At 40.7% G+C, this 21,011-nt stretch overlaps 1 protein-coding gene across 2 annotated transcripts in view; it reads right to left on the reverse strand.

Annotated features, from left to right (window-relative positions):
* Window positions 1–6,471, reverse strand: part of LOC105457694 (DE-cadherin) — a 126,480-nt gene extending 120,009 nt beyond the window's left edge. Inside the window, exon 1 of one of the 2 annotated variants that reach the window (XM_011702521.1) lies at window positions 5,857–6,471. In XM_011702521.1, the coding sequence (XP_011700823.1) occupies window positions 5,857–5,968 (112 nt within the window). In that variant the 5' untranslated portion in view covers window positions 5,969–6,471. Of the gene's footprint in view, window positions 1–5,529; window positions 5,823–5,856 lie in introns of those variants that run through there. The other variant, XM_011702520.1, reaches the window with a different exon arrangement.
* Window positions 6,472–21,011: the final 14,540 nt, after the last annotated feature.

Consider the following 21,011-nt stretch of genomic DNA (forward strand, 5'->3'; position numbering starts at 1 on the left):
CCTTTCCAGTTGTACCATTTTTGTATTATAAATTATTCGTTTGTACCTCAAATACATAATTTGTTCTTATGCGCAAACACGCGTATCACATATGCTTGCTTTGTAATTTCAACGCGAAAAGCATTCCTTTGTACTTATATTTTTATCCATTTTTTTTTACGAAAAACAACATCTCCGTCGGTTCGGGACGATACATTTTTACATTGCCTATACTCGACGCACCGATGTCCTGAATACGAATCAATGGAACTCATTGGCATCATTGTTAGAGCGGAAGAACGCGTAGGGATATTCGAATAAAAATGCAGCGACGTGCTTTCGAACAAAACTCAGGGGGGACGAGATAGAATCCGAGCTTCGAGGGAAGCTTGGAAATTACCTGGCACTGCTTAAAAACACGTCGGTTTCTTGGGGATTCTCATGCAAAATAGCGTCCGCGCCCGATTGGCTGAATGAAGACGTTCGCAGATGGACCTCTCGCGTCAATTAATACCAATGAAAGTAATACGGCAGCCCAGACGGGCATGGATCGCGGCGACCGGTCGTTCGCAGGGCTGCGCGTGCGAACGAATATGATCCCGCATGTATCACTTTCAATTCGCCCGTCGAGCGTAATAAATACGGAGCCGATAATTTTTCAAGCGTGGCAGCAACGGCGTGCCATTCTCCCGATAAAAATGAAATAGGAACAATTGATGCCGGCGGAATTGACGGTAATCGTCTTGCGGACCAGCCGAACAACTTCAGCTGATCCGCCCGGATAGCCCACTCTGTTCTCAGCGTTAATTTTACAGTCCGATACAACGCGTTGTACACGATAAGCTACAATCTGCTCTGATATACATTCTACGTTACGCTCCGATATAGCAGAAAATTGTCGGCGAAATGTATGCGTGTGGTTAAACGATATATATGGCGTCCCACATCTATCGCAAATCGCCTTTTCTCGACCAATCCTCCTCTTTAATAAAGGATCGATTTTCCCTTACGAAGAATATCGAAGAACCAGCACATGCAGCTTCTTCAATTCTATTAAAAGAAACAAAAAAGTTTCCAACTTCCAGTAAGATCTTATTTCTCGTTTAATTTCAAATTGTTCTGTAAGAGATTTGTCATATAAGAATTAATTGCAATAACGTTTAACGTTGAAAAATGAAGAATACCGACAAATGTGATAATCTCCCTCGATACTTTCGATGAAGAAGAATGGACTGCAGATTGAGTAAGGAATCCGCGCGGATGAAAGATGATACGAAGGGCCGTGTATATTATACGCTTTATATTTTCCGGTTGGGTGCCGCGGCAAATCGGAGTCGCGCATATGAAGACAAAGACGACCGGAATACCTTTCAAGGATTACAATGTGAACACAACCGGCATCCTCTCCCTCCTGCCCCCATTTTCTCTCTCTCTCTCTCTCTCTCTCTCTCTCTCTCTCTCTCTCTCTCTCTCTCTCATCTTCTCCCAGGGGGTAATAATGCCGCAATACAGCACCGGAGACCTGGGGTCGCGAAAATCCCTCCTCGTCACTACTCTTCGCCCGCGCGCGGCCGCCACCGAATCGTTTACGATGCTTTCCGGCAATTTCGGCGAAAGAAAAGCAGTTTCGTCCTCCCCAGCCTTTACGCGACCCCAGCACGTCCTAACTTTTATCCAATTACCAATTTTTGCCAATCGCCAAAAATTTCCGCCCGGGAGATACACGCGCGTTGCGCGCGTGACGATCCAAATCGGACGCCGCTGTCCGAATCAGCGCGGACTGCGGTAACTCGCGGTACGTACAGAGATCGATAACGTTCGCAACTCTCATTTCCTCGCCCGCCATTATATTATACGCTTCTCGTAGCCCGTGGCCTTTGGCCTTTTAACCCTTTGTGTCCGGCGTGAGGGGGTTTTGGGAGAAGAGGTTCGCACGTGGAGAAGAAACGTAAAATGTAGCTACGTACGTCTAGCATCCAACCTTTCCTCGCCGAAAACTGCTTTAAAAATCCAGTTTTTAATATTTATACAGGGCAATTCTTTATTCTTTATGTGCAGTAGAATTTTTCATATACTGCTATTTGAACAGTACGGCTTTCATGTGAAAGCGCGAAGGAAAACGTGAAAGAACTTGCAGGATATTACGCAATCAACAGAAGCGGTTTTGCGTACTGTGTCGTCAATAGTCATAAAGAGCTATGTTTAAAAGTCCCCCCCCCCCCCACTCTGTCCCTGTAGAGTGAGTTAAGATATCAAGTTACCGTTATACGGTATTTTCCTACTCATTACTCCGTTACAAGTATTTTTAGAAATATCGATCAATGGATTCTATTGTAGGGGGCTAACGATATATACGCAGAATCCTGCGACTAACGAGCGAGAGAGAGAGAGAGAGAGAGAGAACGCTTGGCTTAAACACGACGAAATCGTCGCAAAGGTATCGAAATACCCAATGATATCAAAAGATCATCTCGCTACATGAGAGACGAGAATAAAGATGTATCCATTTCGAGTCGGTCGCTCCTTTCGGCTTGCTCGTTCGCTACTGTTCGATATGCCGGCGCCGTTCCGAAACAGCCATTACTGGCGCAGATAAATATAAGCAAATAATAATCCTCGCGGGACGAGGTTGGACCAAAGTCTCGAGTCGCACAACACAAACACAACGTGAAAGATCGAATTTAGCAACTCGCAAGATCGCGAGTGGAATGGCAAATGGAAACCGTTCGCCTATACCGTTATACCGACTTCACGAATTATTTTAAAGATTAATGATCCCCCACGAATTCGCCTTTCGCGGAATATCGGGGAAAACAAGAGCGCGCTTTAGTACAGGCGTACGTAAACCGATTATCCAATTAATCATCATGGAATGTTTTAGAACGAGATCATTTTGGCGTACGATCGCGTGATTCGTCAGTCGAAAGTCAGGCGTGCTTTATACCGTGTTGTAATTCAGCGGGTTACCGCGACTCGCATCAATATGCCATACTCCACCGGCAAACATTGCGCACATTAGGCGTGTCGGCTAAACTAATTTTGCATTTGGGAATTTCAACGAGGAAAGACGACACGCCTACACGCAGCCCGGGCGATGCAGCTCCCTCCTTTCTTCGCTCCCCGCCGCGGATTCGCGCCGCGATAAGTCGTATCGCGTCACCCGGTAAACGGCGGTAAACCATCTCGTTAGAGCAAGAGAAGCATCGAGCGCGTCATCGGGAAGAACCCTCCTGTGTATAAACCCCTTTGTGCTTGTTCCTTCTCCTTACAGGTAAACAAAGCGGCGACCGCGAGTCAATTTCTCACCCCGAATTGCTTTCGCTAGTCGGTCGTCTGTCAAATCTATCGTTAAATTTGTTTGACACTACGATGTTTAAACACTAAAATATTTAAAATTTTAGCTTCGCTTTTACCTATATTTAAAAATATATAATTTTCTTTGTTTACAAATGATTTATATTTTCTCTTTAGAAAATAGAGAATTACTGTAAACTAACTTTTTCTACAATTATAAATTCATAAATGCTTTATAAATCTATTTTACTCTTTAAGTTCAATTTTGCAACTCATACGGTTCTATACAGCATAAGGCTAAACAAATATGTATATATATAATAATAATTTAATTTAATTATTGCAGGCGAACAATTACATAATATTTTAATTACGAAACTGAACTATATTTTATAAACAGAAGAAAACTATATGTATGAAAATCGAAAACTGCATGTTTCTGTAACATTTAGATAAAAATATTGCATCGTTAAATTGTGATAAAGAAGCGATTGTTTAATTATAAAAGAGATATACATTATGTCGTGTGATGGTATGTCACGTGCTATAAGAGATATTTTTAATACGGACTATCAATAAAAAGTAATCCGCTTGTTTGATTATTTATTATATTGACTATCTTCGGAACAAGCTTAATACGCTTAAATGTATGTGACTGAAAGTGAATGAAAAATAATTCTTGGAAAGTCCGACAATTACGTAAATGTCACAAAAGATTTACAATCATGCGACCCACGGGGCATTCACGGAATTACTTTATTTACGGTTCATCGAGAAACGACACGAATAATGACTCCAGTTTTCTTTAGGGCAGTCCTTCACAGACAAATAGATTAACGATCCGAATTGTGGGGCCAAAATTAGTAACTGTCGTCTGACGTTCATCGATCGTACCCCCCCGGAATCGTGACAGGAAAGTTTTTCGCGAACCTACATTTCTAGTGTCACGTGCAACCGAAACAACGTTATTCGCTCGAGTGCATCTTCTTTGAGTGCAAATCGCCTGACGGCGACTTTCCTGTGTATCCTTTTTTTCCCCCTTTTTTTTGAAACTTTTCAGCCAGCTCGTGCCATAGTACGACTTGATTTTTCGAGCAATTCTCTTCTATCCTTGTTGCACGTCGTTTGCAATACCAGTCGCATGTGTCACGGTTAAAGAAAAAGTGCAAAGCGCGATTCACACACATATCGGCGCGCGCGCGCGCGAATTATTGTAGTTACTGTTTAATGAATTTATAATTTATTATTATTAGAAATTAATTAAAATCTGTGTATCGTAAATTGGGAAAATATCTGGGTTAAACGTTAATTCTGCACCGTGTGCGATTACGTAAGCATTGCAAACAACTATTAACCGTACGCGGAAGTTTCGCAGCGTGCGATCGACCATCCGTGGTCGCGCGGAAACATAAGTCGCAATAATTGATGCTCGATATAACGGAATTTCTCTGAGCCAAATAACAAGCTTATACTCGTCGAATTTTCATTTGAGCTTTCGAGAAATGTTCAAATACACTGATTTAATTTGTCGGATCACGCGTATTAAAGACTTAAATATTAGAAATATTCGCCAAATATTAATTACGATAAGAGACATCGGCGAAACGAAAGCGGATGCGAAAGAAGAAAAATTAATTAGGCGGATGGTCGTACGATAATACGAGACTCTGAATTTTAAACTTGTATTACTCGAGGAAGCACTGCAAGACAATAATCTCCCACCCGTACAAAAAAATTAATTATAACGACCTGATGGAGTTAATTTAAGAAACGCGAAAGATATGCCGAGGTTAAATATTGCATAGTCCCGATTATCCGACTCTTCGTTATCCGACATTTCGTGACATGGAAACCGAAACGAATTTCAATCACGAGCTTTCGCTTTGCGTTAACCGTAGTGAAAACTGCGGCTGCACGCACTCGCTTCAATTTGGAACAAACAAATTTGTTTTTTTGAAAATAATTTGCGAATCTGTTATCGCAAAAAAAAAATTCCGTTCCAGCGGCTGTTCAATAACCGTTGAATCTCCGCGGAGAGAAACCTTGAATTTGTACCGAAATCCCGTTAGATGTATATACTTATTTCGTTTTCTTAGGATTCAGAATGTGTTCGGATCTATTTATATATCGGATAATCGAAATTCCAATATTTATTATTTCTGTTATTTCAGAAACCCTAGGAAAACCGAGATCAGCACGCCTCGATCGGCATTCATGGCGTCCGCCACGCATTTCTCACGGACGAGGTGTATACACCTAGGCATCGCCAGTTTCTTGTAGAATACACGCTGCGCCTTTTCCTTCGCCTCGGACGGTCTAACGACAGGAACGGAGCACAGTGCGTTCTCCGTTTCAACGCCGCGGCGCGGCGTGGCGATGGTGGCTCGCTTAGGTCCCAGAACGCGGCTTGAGGCCCCGGCGGCCCCGCTGTGAGAACCATCTCCCTTCCCCCTCGATCGCCGGTGCACTAACACGCGCGCGCGGATCACGTTCGCGCATGCGCGATAAGCTCCGATTCAAACACACCGACACGGGCTACATGAAGAACGCGCGTAACCTCGAAGAAAGATATGGTCCACTCACCGAGAGTTCCGCTGAGCAGCAGCACGCAGGCGACGAAGACGGGCGACGTGGGCAGTGCGACGAGAGGCCGGGGCCTCGCCCCGGACCACCGCGCGACGCATTTTCTCAGCATCTCGTCAACGGTCCCCGAATCCACCCCCACCTCCAATGGCGGTCCAGCGTCTGGCGTCCCTCGACGGAATCACACCACGCCACGTATATCCCTCACCTTTGTGGCGCCGTTGGCCTGCACTGTCCTCTTGCGCGTCGAAGCTACCTGCTCCTTCGGTCCGCGTGCTTGAAGTGTTTCAACGCGGTTTCACACTACACATCATTTCCACACGCGCCTCTCATCGTGTCCCCACAACACACCTCTGTTATTTACTTCTTCCGGATTCCCTCTCTCGCTCTATCTTCGTTGTATCGCGAGATATCGGAGAAAACGGAAAACCAGGCACACGTCACACACGCGCTCGCGTATACAACTGTTCACGGTGTCGAGACGTCCCGCGAACGGCAGCGATGTCACCGGAGGAACGACGCCGTACGCCGTACAAACGCGCCTACCCGACTGAACGATACGAGGACGCGACGCGCTCGCTTCGCCCTGCCTGCTCGCCTCGCGCTCGCTCGCTTGCCTGTCCGCCTGGAATCCTCCCCCTCCGCCCGTACCGTGCCAGTGGTACCCCCACTCGCTCGGCCTCACTCTACTCCGCGCCAGGCCACGACGCCGACCCCTTCCTCACCGACGTACAAACAGTGATCGCCCCCCACCAGTCCATGCTACTTGTTGATCTTCATCCAGGGGTGCATAATCACGCTTCGCACCCGATTCTCTTCCCTCGATCTAATTGTAAAGGAAAAAAACAAAGAACATGAGTCGCAATTTTCTTTCCGCTATCAAATAGCTGCGAAGAGAACATGTAAAATAAATTGAAACTTATATGTAATACAATCTATATGTAATTTAATATAATGTAATTTTATAATCACGATAATTGTCATTATTTTAAACATTTCAGTAATAATATCCGTACTAAAAAATATATTAATAAATATTCAAACGCATTTTTTAAAATTAATATTTGTTTGATGAATGATTTACTAAACTAAAACGAATGCCCGCAAATCTTCCGAATCACGTGGGGGTTCGCAACGGTCCCTCTCGCCCGATATTATTGTTGTCGGACGCTCTAAAGTGATTTCTCAAATCGATTTTCGCTAATCGTAGTTGGGAATTAGATAAATGTCCATTATATGGATACGTATTTATCGCGATGTCGCAACGTTCGAGAAGGATCCGCGTAACGGAAATTTTCCCTTTCGCTTACTCTGCTAGAATCTCAAACAATATTTATGATTAATATTTATGATTACTATTTAGTATTTACTTTGAAAAGACAATTTACTAAATAAGAAAAGTAAACATTTTTTCTAAAAAAAATTTTCTAAAAGGAGGATAAAAATATGTATTGAATATAAAATATTCATATACACGTATATACAATAAACAAAAGTTTAGAGAAATGAAAGAGAAATTATTTAAGAAAAAAATATTTAAAATATTAATTGTTCAAAAAGCAAAGTGTATACTTTCTGCAATTTAGTCCAGCAGTTTTATTATACATTATAAAACGAGTTTATTTTGTAAAGCACATCTACAATCAATAGCTTGAAAAATTTATTATTATTCTTTTATTTATATGTTAATCCATACGACATTGAACATTTCCCATTACCGGGACTTAAAAAAAGTCGCAAGGGTAATTTTATTTTCATACATTGAAAGCTGTAAACGTGAGATATAGATTACGTATTATATATACTGCATTTCAATAATTACGCGAGTGCCACGTGTACAGCTTATCTTTATACTCATTGAAAATAAATGCAATATACGCATCTCGTATTCCGCGTATCGCCTGCAATTAAAATCTTCACTCGCAATTTGTTAACGCGTAATTATTCTAAAACATAAAAAATGCATTCATCGTAATAAGCATCACATATGTTTCGCTAAGCGTTACGTAGATGCGTTATAACGTATGTATATATATACTCGTTAAAACAATGTAACTTCAATTACTTCTCGCGCATTCGCCAAATCCAAGATACGTTTTACACCTCTTAATAGAGAAATTAACTTCAGCGTCGCTACAAAATGAGAGAGATTATCATAAAAGCTATCACACTGTTATTTTACTCGTACATTTCAACCGACGTGTTTTGCATCGGATTCGATTGCTATTATTCCGGATATATACGGGATGTACACATCATTGTGTTGTTACTCCCTCGTCCGCAGTATCTCGATGCATCGAGAGAGAGGGAGACACACATCTCCGTGATCACTCCACAATTATCCAACGTTATTCGCAGGCCAATTCGTGACTTGTATCGAGACTTGTATCCCGGAATCTCAATTACAGTCAGACTCCTTACACGGGAAGTAATATACTGCAGATTCAACTGTCATGTAGTCTGCGAAACTCAACTGTACAGACACACGTGTGTCTACTACGAAAATTATATATTAAACATGGAACTGCAAGAGACGTGCAAATATTACGCGACTGCCGCGAATAGAGGGTAAGTTTAATCGAGATGATTATTACAGTGAGATAAATGTGATACGTCCTTGTAACGAAAATAACAATTCTCGATTACTATCGCGTGTAACAAAAAATTGTGACAGCCAAATGAATAATGCACGAGCTTTACACGTTGGGGAAAAACTGTGCCAGCTACGAGTACGCCGATTTCGCTCTGCGACGTCGTTTGACATTTCACAAATGAGTGTCCCTAAACTAAACGTTGATCGCGAGAGCCCAGAGGCTCTCTGGCGTCTAATTTAAATGGGCGCGCTTCCGTTATTCGCCCATCCGGAAAATTATCTTCGATTCGACCGGAAAAGTTAATGTGCGGCGTGCATTAATAATACGCAACGCTTTCACGGTGCTCTGTGCTAAGAAAACGTGCACATTGTTACGAAGATAAGCGCCACTAATGATACCACGGTCGTTTGGCGTCGCATGCAGCGCACGTTTATTCGCGACGAATTGCCGTAATTATCGCGGTTCTCTACCGAATTAGAGGTTCACCCGGGCACTTTCATCGACCCCTCGTTTTTCGTTTTATGACCAGATCACGGAGGATCGGAGCGTACCAAAGGTACAGGAAAATACAGTTGACCCTAGGGCACTCTGCAAAATTCAATTCCGCGCGTTCCCTCGCGGGAAGTCTCGGTACAGCGTACCTGCAATTAAACTTCTCAACAATCCGTTCGCGATCAATTAGACCGGTGAAGACCAGTTTAAGCGAATAATTTTCTCGAAACGGAGAATGTTTACGGCGTGTAACGAAATTGGATTCTGTCGCCCTCGTGTCCTCCCCGAAGAATGACGTCGCAACGCGGAGTGGGCGGACGGATCAAGCATGCCTGCTACAATGTCAGATTATGCAATTGACCCTTGCGGCTGTCCCGAATCTCAGAGCCGCGGTCATTCGAATCTCTTTGGACATCGTCTAATTGATCCGTCCCTCGGCGTCCTAAATCGGATTCATTAAAGGCGATGATCACGAGAGAATCCCATAGGATCGACTCCGACCCAATTGACAGAGAATAAGACAAATTATCGAATGACAAGTATGAGAGAACTAGCTGTGAATGAGATGTACCAATTTCGAATTATTTTATACATGTAGTTACATTATATGTATACATGTATACATTATATACATGTAGTTATTGTGTTTCTTTTCCATCAAATATCAATTATGTTATTTTTTATTCTTTTTTAAACCTAATAGCAATTATTTTTTTATGATATAGAATGCTGTGTATTTTATTTATATCTATACATAGACAAATATAAGATATAATTAATTGAAATATAACTTTTTATAATTTTATATGTAGTGTGGCGATTGTATCGCCACATCTCTTCAATTCGTGTGTCGATAAACACACATATTAGGGTATATGCGACATACACATACTCAACACACATATACGCATTTGCGTCGCAAACACGTGTCACGCCTAACAAATAATAAAATCTTTAGAATAATAGAATAATAGAAACGCGAAACTCATTTCGATGTAGATTTTTGCGGATCGGTGAAACACCTGTAGATGCGTTACTATTTTTATATACATTCCTCTGATTGCCAGCAAATTCGGAATAATTGTAGCATTGCATTCCTTATAGCGATTAAATAATTTATAAGTTAAGTAATTTATTATAACGACAACATTTAAAATTGAATAACGACTTGTAATAGTAAATGATTTATATTTGAGGATAAAAATGAACTTGAAACAAAGAGAATAGCGGTGAAAGCGACCGAAATGTTGAATCGAAAAGTTAGGTCCGACGCGTGTTTGCGACGCAAACGTGTATATGTGTGTTGAGTATGTGTCGCATATGTCCTGATATGTGCGTCTTTCGAAGAGACGTGGCGATATAATTGCTACAGTAGCCTCAGGCTTTTTAGAACATATCGAATGAATAGCAAAAAGATATGTTAAATTGAAAATATTAAGTATATTTATATAATTTCTAATAGCAGAGTAAACTTTTTTGCATAAAATATTTGATATTAATTGTATACCTATTAAATATTTCATTGATTGCCCCATTTACACATTGTACTTGTTAAGTATTTTATCGATTGCCCCTTTTACACGAAAAATGGAATTTCTATTTTAATAATGTGACCGTGAGTTTTAGTTATCTTATTCAATAAACAGAATATGCACGAAAAGGCTGCGGAAATTTAGGTGTTAAATAGATTACGCAATTGAATCGGTACGATCAAATTTATTTTAGTGCGCCCGGCTGCACGGGCCGGCGAGCCAACTGGCTTATAACAGCATTTCAGCAATGTTGAAAATTCCACGAAGCGTTAATCATCATTACAACTGCAAAACTCGTTGCTGGTCGTTTGGAGCTTTTAATAATTGTATACTGTGTGCTGCGATACAATACGCCGCTCGTCGATATCGCATACGTCACGTTAATTATTCTTTAGAACACCTGCCTTTATTCGATACGGCTCATTGTTTCGCATCTTTCGCATATTTACAGTGTAAAGAACGTTATATCAATGCAGAGAACGATCGGTAAAATTTGCATTATTGTTGCGACCTGTGCAGATAAAACAATCAGTACCGTAAAGCGAGAAACGCGAGAACGTTGATAACGTTTATTGATAACGTTTACACAATAATGGGTACTATTCATAAAATATATGTAAGAAGAATTCATAAATGTTAGAAGAAACTTCTCCTGATACACGAGAATAATATATCACGTGGATACGAATCTCCAGCGGTTTATAATGTCACGCGACAAAGAAGTTTCGTTGGATAAGAAGCTTAAGGGTCGCCTTACCTTATCGGAAACTTTACAAGAAATTTCTTTTTTAGGGAATGTCTACCTGTTGCTGCGACCGCGTAGCTACGGACGTAATCTTCTAATCGGTTTAATAAAAATATTCGATACGAAAGTAGAAACGTAGATCCTCCTCAAACGAGTAATTAGTGTAAAATTCGTTATTTGTTAGAGAATTTTGCACATATACTTTTTAACGGCTAAACGACGGAGGAACAAGCGTATAAACGTAGATCCGTGGGCGACTTTCGGGGTGTCCCCGCCCCCCGTCCCGCTAAAGGAGACGCGCGTTTTCGGAGGGGAGAGAATTAACGGATTACGCGTACCGCACACAAACGAAACGTAACTTTTCCACCGGGCGGCGCAAGTAATAGCTTTGAATTTCACGTTAAAGAGAATGTGCGGCGCACCGAGTCGTGATATATCGTTTTGGCGGCCGTTAATTGCCGCGGAATTCTCACGGAATTATAATTAATTCTATTTAACTATCCGTTAAATCATCGTCACGCGCATTGCACGAATGTGAAATGCGGTCGTTCGCAAGACGCAAGCCGCGAAGCGTTCCACGTTTCGATCATAAGCGGGAAACGACGTGCAGTAGCAAAAAAAAGCGAAAATTAAAAAACTTGAAAAAAAGTTACTAAAGCTGCCGGGTGGACAATAATTTTCGACAGCCTAACGTTCGTTGCACAAACCACTCATGCCAGCAATTGTCCCAGTTGCTCGTCAGGTACTAGAAAACCTTTTTGTCAATTCCATGTATACCGGTGTTATATTTAACACCCATCATCGATACGCGCCGCGAATCCAACAAACAATCGAACGATTCAAAAAGTGTAGGTATTTCATTTTCCGCCAAATGAATCAATCGATCTCCATTGCAGACTTCTCGTAACGTGCATAATGATCGACATTCGACCTGTGATGGCGCATCATAAATTTCAGTTTTAATCTGTTATTATCGCGCTTTATTTTAATTAAACGTATTTTCGATGACGTTGCGATTACCGTGGCAAAGTAAAACAAGTTATAAAGAATCTAATTCTCTTAAAATTCTCAGTTCGATTCCATTACAAGAAATAAACGTGCAAAATTAATGTTGATATCAGATCGATACGAAATCGTTTCTTATCGAAGAAAAAATCTATTCTCTTCTCTTTACTTGAGGTGTACACAATTTTGAGAGATCATTATTATCAAAAAGTAAAGAAACACTAAATTCCTATACTGTATTTGTGAAAAACGTTGGAAAAGTTTCGAGAAAAGTTTATGTGTATACGTATTTCTAAAATCTGTTATATTTAATTCACATGGGAATTACCGTGACGTATAAGTAGCGAGAATGCAATTTGCTAATCGCGATGCTGATGGGAATCGAACTTGAAATATTTCGCGAATTTCGCTCAGTCGACAGCGCCCGGCGCGGCGTGCATGTGTGCCGCCGCAGGCGCATTCATTGCAACATTGACGTGAAATTGCAGTTCATATCTCAATGCTTCTGGGTAAATATATAACGAGGTATAATCACAGTACGTTTGATATTTGCTTAAACCGTCCGCGTTTCATTTTTCAAAATGGTCCCATTAACCGAATTCACGTGCCTTGATTATGATAATCGTCCTTACGTTCCACAATATTTCATCTTGATCCGCAATTTTTGCTCAATGAAACATATATGCAACATGCAGATGACCGTTTACATTTTTTTGATAAAAATACTAGACTAACATTTCGTCGAAATTGGATATTTTTCTCAACGATTCGTCCCTCAACGGCGGTTTGTTTCAGCACTGTAATTGAATTTAAAAAAAAACTGATTTAAAAATTCTAACTTTTCATGATATTTTACAGGTTTTACGTCGCATATATATATGAGACATAAAACATTAAAATTTTTTTATATATTAAATTTTTGAACATGGAAAAGAGCTAGTAATAATCTGTGTGACAGAGTTGAGTTAATACTCTGGCGAATATTATTTTTCTTTCAGTCTTCTGAAAGTTGACGCAATTTTCTGATATCGTTACTTTGATGAACGCAAAAGAAAAAAGTTTACGGCTGCACTTGGCGTCTTTGTTTATCTTGAAAAATACTCTCGTTACGGAATACGTGCACGTTATTTCAATTTTTATTTACAAGGAAAGGGAGATAAAACGTGTGTGAATTACCGTGGCATACCTATATAACATGATCAGGCATAATTTATGAAACATCTATATACTGTGATAGTGACATACTAACACTGCCAATAACGTCGACGTTATACGTTTTTAAGCGATGCAAGATCGACCGGCGTAAAAATCATGGTCTATATATATGGTTTTGCATCGTGTGTCGCACTCTTATCAGATCGCGGTGCTGCATTTGCTATAAATAATCATACGATGTATAACACCGTAGCGCAGCAGTGCCATAAATAACGGTTTGCGTTTATCGTCGTAACATCTCACAACGTGGCGCATTTTGTAGACGAAGGAGCAATTTGAAGCTGATATCGTAACGATATCCCAACAAAGATGACATGTGGTATAAGGGCAAACTGCAGAGCGGTGAGGCAACCATTTACAGTTCATTTAGCCATCAGCGATTCGCGCGCGGGGATAGAGTTGCGCTTCGAAGAAATAAATCTCAGTGTCGCGAATATATTTCATTCTCGCGTGCACGACAAATATTGCCGTCAGTTCATCGGAACGTCGCGTCGTCCGGCGGTTTTAAACGTGGCGATATGACGCTGCGCCATCGAGACCCGCGCCGCGGCGGCCCGGCTCGGATCCTGTGGCAGGCGCGAGAATCAATATTGCTACAATCGAACTAACAGAGAACCTGCTCGACGCGCCGCAGTCGATCGAAAGGAATAATTGGCGCGAATATTAAGAGCGCGGCCATTAAGGCGGCCTCGGTAATAGGCTTCGCCTTTTTACGCCGCGCCGCGCGAGCGATAAAGCGTAATCCCCGCGAGTGTTCGCCTATTACCCGGCAGAAAATGAATTGGACGGCACATATACAAATTCATCACATTCCAGCGAATTCCCATTGCGCCCTGTCACATCGCATTATTTTTTTCCGGAATTTTTTCACTTTTTTTTACCTTTATAAATGACATTTATATGTAAAATTAAGTACGCGCGCGGCAAAGCCCACGTATCATAATATTAATCTACTTATTTACGTGTCTCTTTGAACACGCGACGCGCACGCTGCGCGTGATGAAATTAATTGAAAATTTATCTAGACAATATGAATGAAAGTCAAGCGATATTATTTACGCATCTCTCATAAACTAGGTCGTCGTATGGCAGCGCAGATGATATAGGTATATCAATATATCATATCGCACGTAACAAATTGTAATATCCTACCTCATCATTATCGATTTCTATTCTCTGAATTTCCTACTGTCCGACAATCGACAGATACTCGCCAAAAGAGTTTCATTTATTTTAATTAACAACCGCAGAGACAGCACGATTTGTATAAGTTTGCAGTGATAAAAATTACGTCAAATTATGAAGACATTTAATAAAGTGCGTATTATGTATTTAATAATAATATATATATATATATTTATATATATATATAAAACAAGAACACACATACGCGTAATTAAAATCCGTGTCGAAAACAGATACCTAATTTCGGTGAATAAAATGCCGATAAAATATTACCGAATGGAAAACAATTTAAAAACGGATTTAAAAAATGTGCTATTAAAGTGCCCGGTCGCGTTCTCCAGAGCGGCTCGATTCGTTCTACGAACTAATTGCAGTTTTCATCAGTAATAGCTTTCTAATGTTGCTTTAACCGCTAACGAATTACGGGCGACATCGAAAAACACGCGTTCGGAGTATTCAAGTCGTAATGCATTTTCTGGCAGCAGAGTCCGGCGGATGGCATGGCCGGGCGTTTCGCTGCCGTAAATTACGTTCGGGAGCGGTTCCGGACCTATTTTGATTTGCATATGGGGACCGCAATGTGCCATCGAATGGCCTGCAAGCACTATTTACCGCAGCGCAATTCGCCGACGCCGCGGTAACTAATCGACGAGTCCCCGTATGTCGCGTACCAATTGCTTCAATATGCACGAGAGAAATCCTTATTTTAATATGGAGGAGGGAGGGAGGGGAGGGAGGAAAAAAATCGAATCCATTCTGATTCTAAATCGTGGGAAAAACACGTACAATCACGAAACATGTCAATTTGGCGGACAGCACGACGTGTCGCGGTATCACGATCGCACATGTGCGCGTCGGTCATCGCTGAAACGCCGCTGACGTATAAATCCTACGCGCTTATCTTTCCATTTTCCGCGCAAGCACAGAAGCAAGTTAAATAGATGCGGCCATTGTTCGGCCCGACGTGACCTCCGTGATAAATTCGCGACTAGTTAAACGTTTCACGAGTCCTGCGCGTCTTTTTTTATTTTTTCCCGTTTTTTTTTCTGTTTTGTTGATCAGACTTTATTTTGCAAATGTAAAAACCCCCGCGCGTTTACCTGTTATCTTTTGCCAGAATTGGACATCATGATTATTACATGACACCGGAAAAGGATGTGTGACGTTTTAAACCAAGATTTATGTCAATGTGTTTGAGAGGCAGTTTACACAGCAGGTAACATCCGCGTACGAGATAAATTATTGTCAACTGTTCATTACGGCTGCCTAATAACACTCGAAATTCTTCATTTATTTTACCTAACGCAACTTTAGCGCTTAGTTACTTTATCAAAATTCGGCAAATATTTATAAGTGGCCAATATTTATCCAATAATGAGATGGTGAACGACGGAGAGCAGCGTGATATCGTGAGAGAAAAAGTAAAGGAAAGAAAAGGGGCGCAGCGTGCGTACGCAAAGTTATGAATGTTTGCCCGCGATGAACTCAAGTCGAAACACACAGCCCCGATCGCGGTGCAGCGTTGAATATCAGACGCAGTCTCCCGAGGGATATCTCCATCCTGAACCCTATAGCCAGCGTATGTATCCACACCGAGCGCGCGGCGCGGCGGCGGCGGTGTGTCCCCAATCTGGGTGCATGGGTAAGCGCTTTCGGTTAAACAACTTTCCAAATTAGACGTCCGACGGGCAAGTTAGTTGCGAGGAAGAACCAGGGCTAATGAGACACGGCTAGCCCCGCATGACCAATCCCGTAATTATGGACTGTAATTGGCTCAGTTCGACACTCGTTATGCTTCATGCATACTTATGAGATCATCTCGGGTATAGCGGCGAGAAACCCGTTTCACGTTCCACGTTCTGTGTTTGTTTTCCTTTTCCAGGAAGGGGAGGGGAAGGGGGAGGGCACGTCTCACGGAGGACGCATGTCGATAACGAAACTTTGTTCCCGGAGGAATTACATATCGGCAATGTATACTTCGATATCCCTCCATCCGATAGAACTTTTCAGTTTTCGATGGCAGTTACATATTTTAGTGATTGAACGTAATCTCCATTTTGCGAAAGTTTGCACGTGGAGTTAATCGACCTATCGTATATATATTCGGTCCTATATGACCCAACAGTGAACCCAATCGCGAATCGAATGTCCTATTTTTGCGGTGCAATGACGTTATATATCCATTTTCATCACTAAGCCGCTATATATGTATATATAATATAATATATAATATGTATATATAAATCCGCGCTGATAAAATTCTTCCTATGCCCAGTATTTGACGCTTATAAATTACAATATGGTTTTCAGCCGCGCAGTCATACGGTCAGGTACTTATAACATTTTATTTTTATCATAGTTTTATTTATGCGAGTGTATTTATCTTTCGTACGTCTAGCGTGCAACAGTTATTTTCGTTTCTGACGTTTCGTTATTATATGAAAAATATCAGGTAGCGCGCAAATTTATTTATATAAGTACATATACATATACAGGCTACTCAATATTGCTTTTAAAGTCAACACGGCGAGAACACGTGCGTGTATTGGAGCATATTTAATTTGTTTTCACGACGACAGGTATATATCGAACAAAGATGTATACATAAGCGGTGGGACAATGCCTGGCCATTTCGTTTGATCGCAATCGCTTTTACTTTGTCCTCCTTTCTTACGAAGACAATTAGAGGAATGGCGGAAGACATTGAGTAATCTTGCGATACCATGCGGATAATAAAAGTAGCGCAAAGTACTATAAAAACTCCATCACTGTCCGCGGTAACGATGTTCAAGCCTTATACTTTGTCGAGCGAATTATGATTTATGGATAGCACTACGGGGGTGACCGTGCGGTACCTTGCGGCGTGTCAAACAAATCCCCTTCGGGATTCTCCATTTATTATTCCACGTTATACACGCGCGACTACCGGCTTCGCCCCCGTTGTACACGTGTACTCGCATTACGTACACAAAAAATCACGAGGATACATCGCGTCGCATGAATATACAGCGCATCCCCATATATCCTTCTCTATGGTCTTCCGAACTATACGTTTTCACGGCTTCATAAAACAACGTGCAATCCATGGTATTTCGAAAGGCGAACAGAGGCAACGATTTTAATGCGTCAGACTCTTTTTGCCAAAAATTTCAAAACCCTGGCGAATAAATCGGAGATACATCCGACATCGTTCTAAATCCATATATTTTATGAAAAACCAAATAGACATATGTATGCGCGTGTATGTCCCGCATGCGGTTAAATTTTCTCGGTTAAACCGCATCTAACTTGATAATATAAGCAATATTGTAAGTAGTTATATTTTCGATTTTAAAATGTAGGTCCCTTTAAATTTTTTAAAGATTCGTCTTTTTTAAAGCTCGAAATGTAATACATCCAGTAAAAATAATACTGATGTAATGTGTACAGTGTACATCCATTTATTATACCATAATGTTAATAAAATGTGAATTCCAAATATACAGAACATGATATCCACATTGGAATGATATCGCATGTCATTTGCCGAATGACTCGTGTGAATGTCTAGAAATAATGTTACAGATATTTAAGAGACAGATATATAATCGAGAATACGCGAACCGATCAAGTTTCTATTTTCGTACTAAATCATATTTCCTCGTATTTTTCTCTTCGTTTATTGGAAAATTCTCTTGAGGCGCTTCATCCATTTTCCTGTCACCGATAAATTTAACTGGCTGCTCGCAGTCCGGACCAAAAGAGTAGAAGCCGCCAAATATGTTGGATCAAAGAACGAGATTTCTTATCGATGGCCTAGTGAATGTGCTCTCTAAGTAGCGTAATTTGCGAGAAAATATGTGTCTGTTCAACGATTGTAGTATAATGTATCTTCCGCGATAATACGTTATGTATATACTACGCGCTTGGTACATTACTGTAATGATAAAAATATGAATTTGTCAAAGTGACATATAGGTGTAAACGAGAGTATTTTGTAAAATCGGTCGCGAAACTAAATCTTTTCCCCGAGTTTATATATGCTGTCAATACGATTTAATATTTAAATATTCCGAATGCATTCCTTACAAACAACATATAAGAAAATGATGGAAATTAAAGGTATGGCGTATACTACCGCCGGGGATCAGAGGTCGCGTCTCCATTCGGACGGATGAATCTCAATGGAAATCTCATTTGAAGATACCAGTTGTGGGGTTACGATATCTATGCCGATGTGAACTTCAAAGTCAAGCTATCGTGTATATACCTACGTTGCTCTTTAGCCATTAAGGAAAAAAAAGTGCTTTTAAACCAGCTCTTTGAAGAAGCGAAATGAGAATCTGGGCTTCGCGTTTCAAACTGCTTTCAGTATGCCGTTTATTTAGAACCTCTGTGCCTGCGTGTGTAGAAAATTCAATTCTCTGTCTATCGTTCTTTCTCTTCATCTCCTCCTCTCGTCTCTCCTCTCGCGTCCTGCTGCTTTGTCACTTTGTCTCGGTCGCACACCCTCCTGGCCTCGCGCGGAAAAAGACGTCTGATACGGACATTATCTCCCGGAAAATAAATTGCATTCGATGCTGCGGGTTTCACTTCATTCGTTTGAGAAGCAAGATACCGACGGCGAGTCGTTTTTCGCGCGCCCAAACAGTAACGAGCCGCGGAAAATCAGAAAAATGTTTGCGTCTATACAACAGCATACACCGCGATGAGGATAGTAACGTGAAAAAAAAAAGAAATAAAACGAGAGGGGCAATTCAAACGAAAAAAATAATGATTTAAAAATAACGAAGGATTACGTTTTTCGCAATTGTATATAATTTCACTAACCGCGAATCACGTTGTAAAGGATAGACGAAACGTGTAACAGTGCTCTATAACAGTCGACAATTCTGCGTGTATGTGTGTCGTATGCGCAAGAATATTCAAAGGTCGTTACACGGAAGTTCAGCAAAGAGGATATATCGAAATGTAAAACGTATTGTCATGACTGTCCTGAGAGAATTAACCATGTTATATCAATTATTAAAATTACACACTGGCAATGTTCGACAGACCCGCACGCAGAGAGCTGCGCTGTCGCTCCACAATACCCTTCTCACATCCCACCTACCTCATTTAGACACGCGATAAACTTTAGGAAGGGACAGACGGAAGTTCCAATTAGCCGGAAATTTTGTTAACTATATTTGTTGTCGGAAAATTGGAAACTAACACATTTATCATCTGCAGCTAACCGACAAAAATAAAACCTAGAAATTTAAATGGCTCTTTAAATAGCAGCTGCGCTGTCTAATTAAAGATTCTGACATATCGCTTTATAATGCATAAGAAGAATTCTATTCATAGTTGATAAACAAGCGTTATATTAAAAAGTTTAAACAAGACTTGTCTTAATTAAGACAAGGACGGCTTCAACATAATTGAATAATTTTCGATCGTCATAGTACATGACGATTAATTGATGCAGCACTTCGTGGTTATTTATTTATTTTACTACTTTTAGATAATGTTGCGGTTATCACTTCAACGAATGTGTCGAATCTACAGGAAAGTATATCCGTTCGTATTGACCGAAACGAGGATGTTCTTCCAATCGAAGAACTATAAACAGAGGGAAACGCGGTGCACTTATCACACCTCGGGTGTGCTCGAACGTGTCCGCAATAATCCGCGCTCTCCGATAACGGTGCACAGTAACGCACGGGTCTTCTTGTTCCTCGGCGCGATCGAGTTTGTCGGGAAACTCGTTCGAGGAATACTCGCAGAAAATTTCGCCCTCTTACTCGTTCTCTTATTCGTCCGTCTAAATCACGGCTCGAATACACACACGCACGCACGCGCGCACAAGAGATCGAATCTTTTTGCGAAAGACATACAGGATTCGCGGAACGGAGAGCCGTCTCGAAGCGGATGAACTCAATCTCCATCATCGCGTCTCGCGACAAGAATAAAGAACCCTCGGGAAATTTTTTTGCAGATTATCATCAACAATTTCCCCGCGCGTCGAAAACTTTTTCTATATTTCCGCGACGAACTTTGTCACAGGCGAGGCAAAAGTGCAATCTGTTATATTTCAATAGAATAGCAATTCGAATAAAAGGCTTTTTCAAAAATTGAACCTAGGAACACTAAACTTTCGTCGATTGTATCCATTAAAAATGTTCTATAATTTTTCCATGATTTTATCATGAAATGTTATTATAACCGAATTCAATATTAATTAAGTTAGAATTAATTTTTATTTACATTTGATAATGTAATTACATAATCTATGTTTTTTGTATTTAAAATAAGTATAAAAAAGTTTGAAAGATGACTATATTGACTTATCGCGGAAATATCAAGAGTATTTAAATTCAGATACTCTCAATATATATATACATACATATATATATATATATATAT

The sequence above is a fragment of the Wasmannia auropunctata genome, unplaced genomic scaffold (assembly GCF_000956235.1).
Source record: "Wasmannia auropunctata unplaced genomic scaffold, wasmannia.A_1.0 LD335163.1, whole genome shotgun sequence".
NCBI classification, from domain to species: Eukaryota; Metazoa; Arthropoda; class Insecta; order Hymenoptera; family Formicidae; genus Wasmannia; species Wasmannia auropunctata.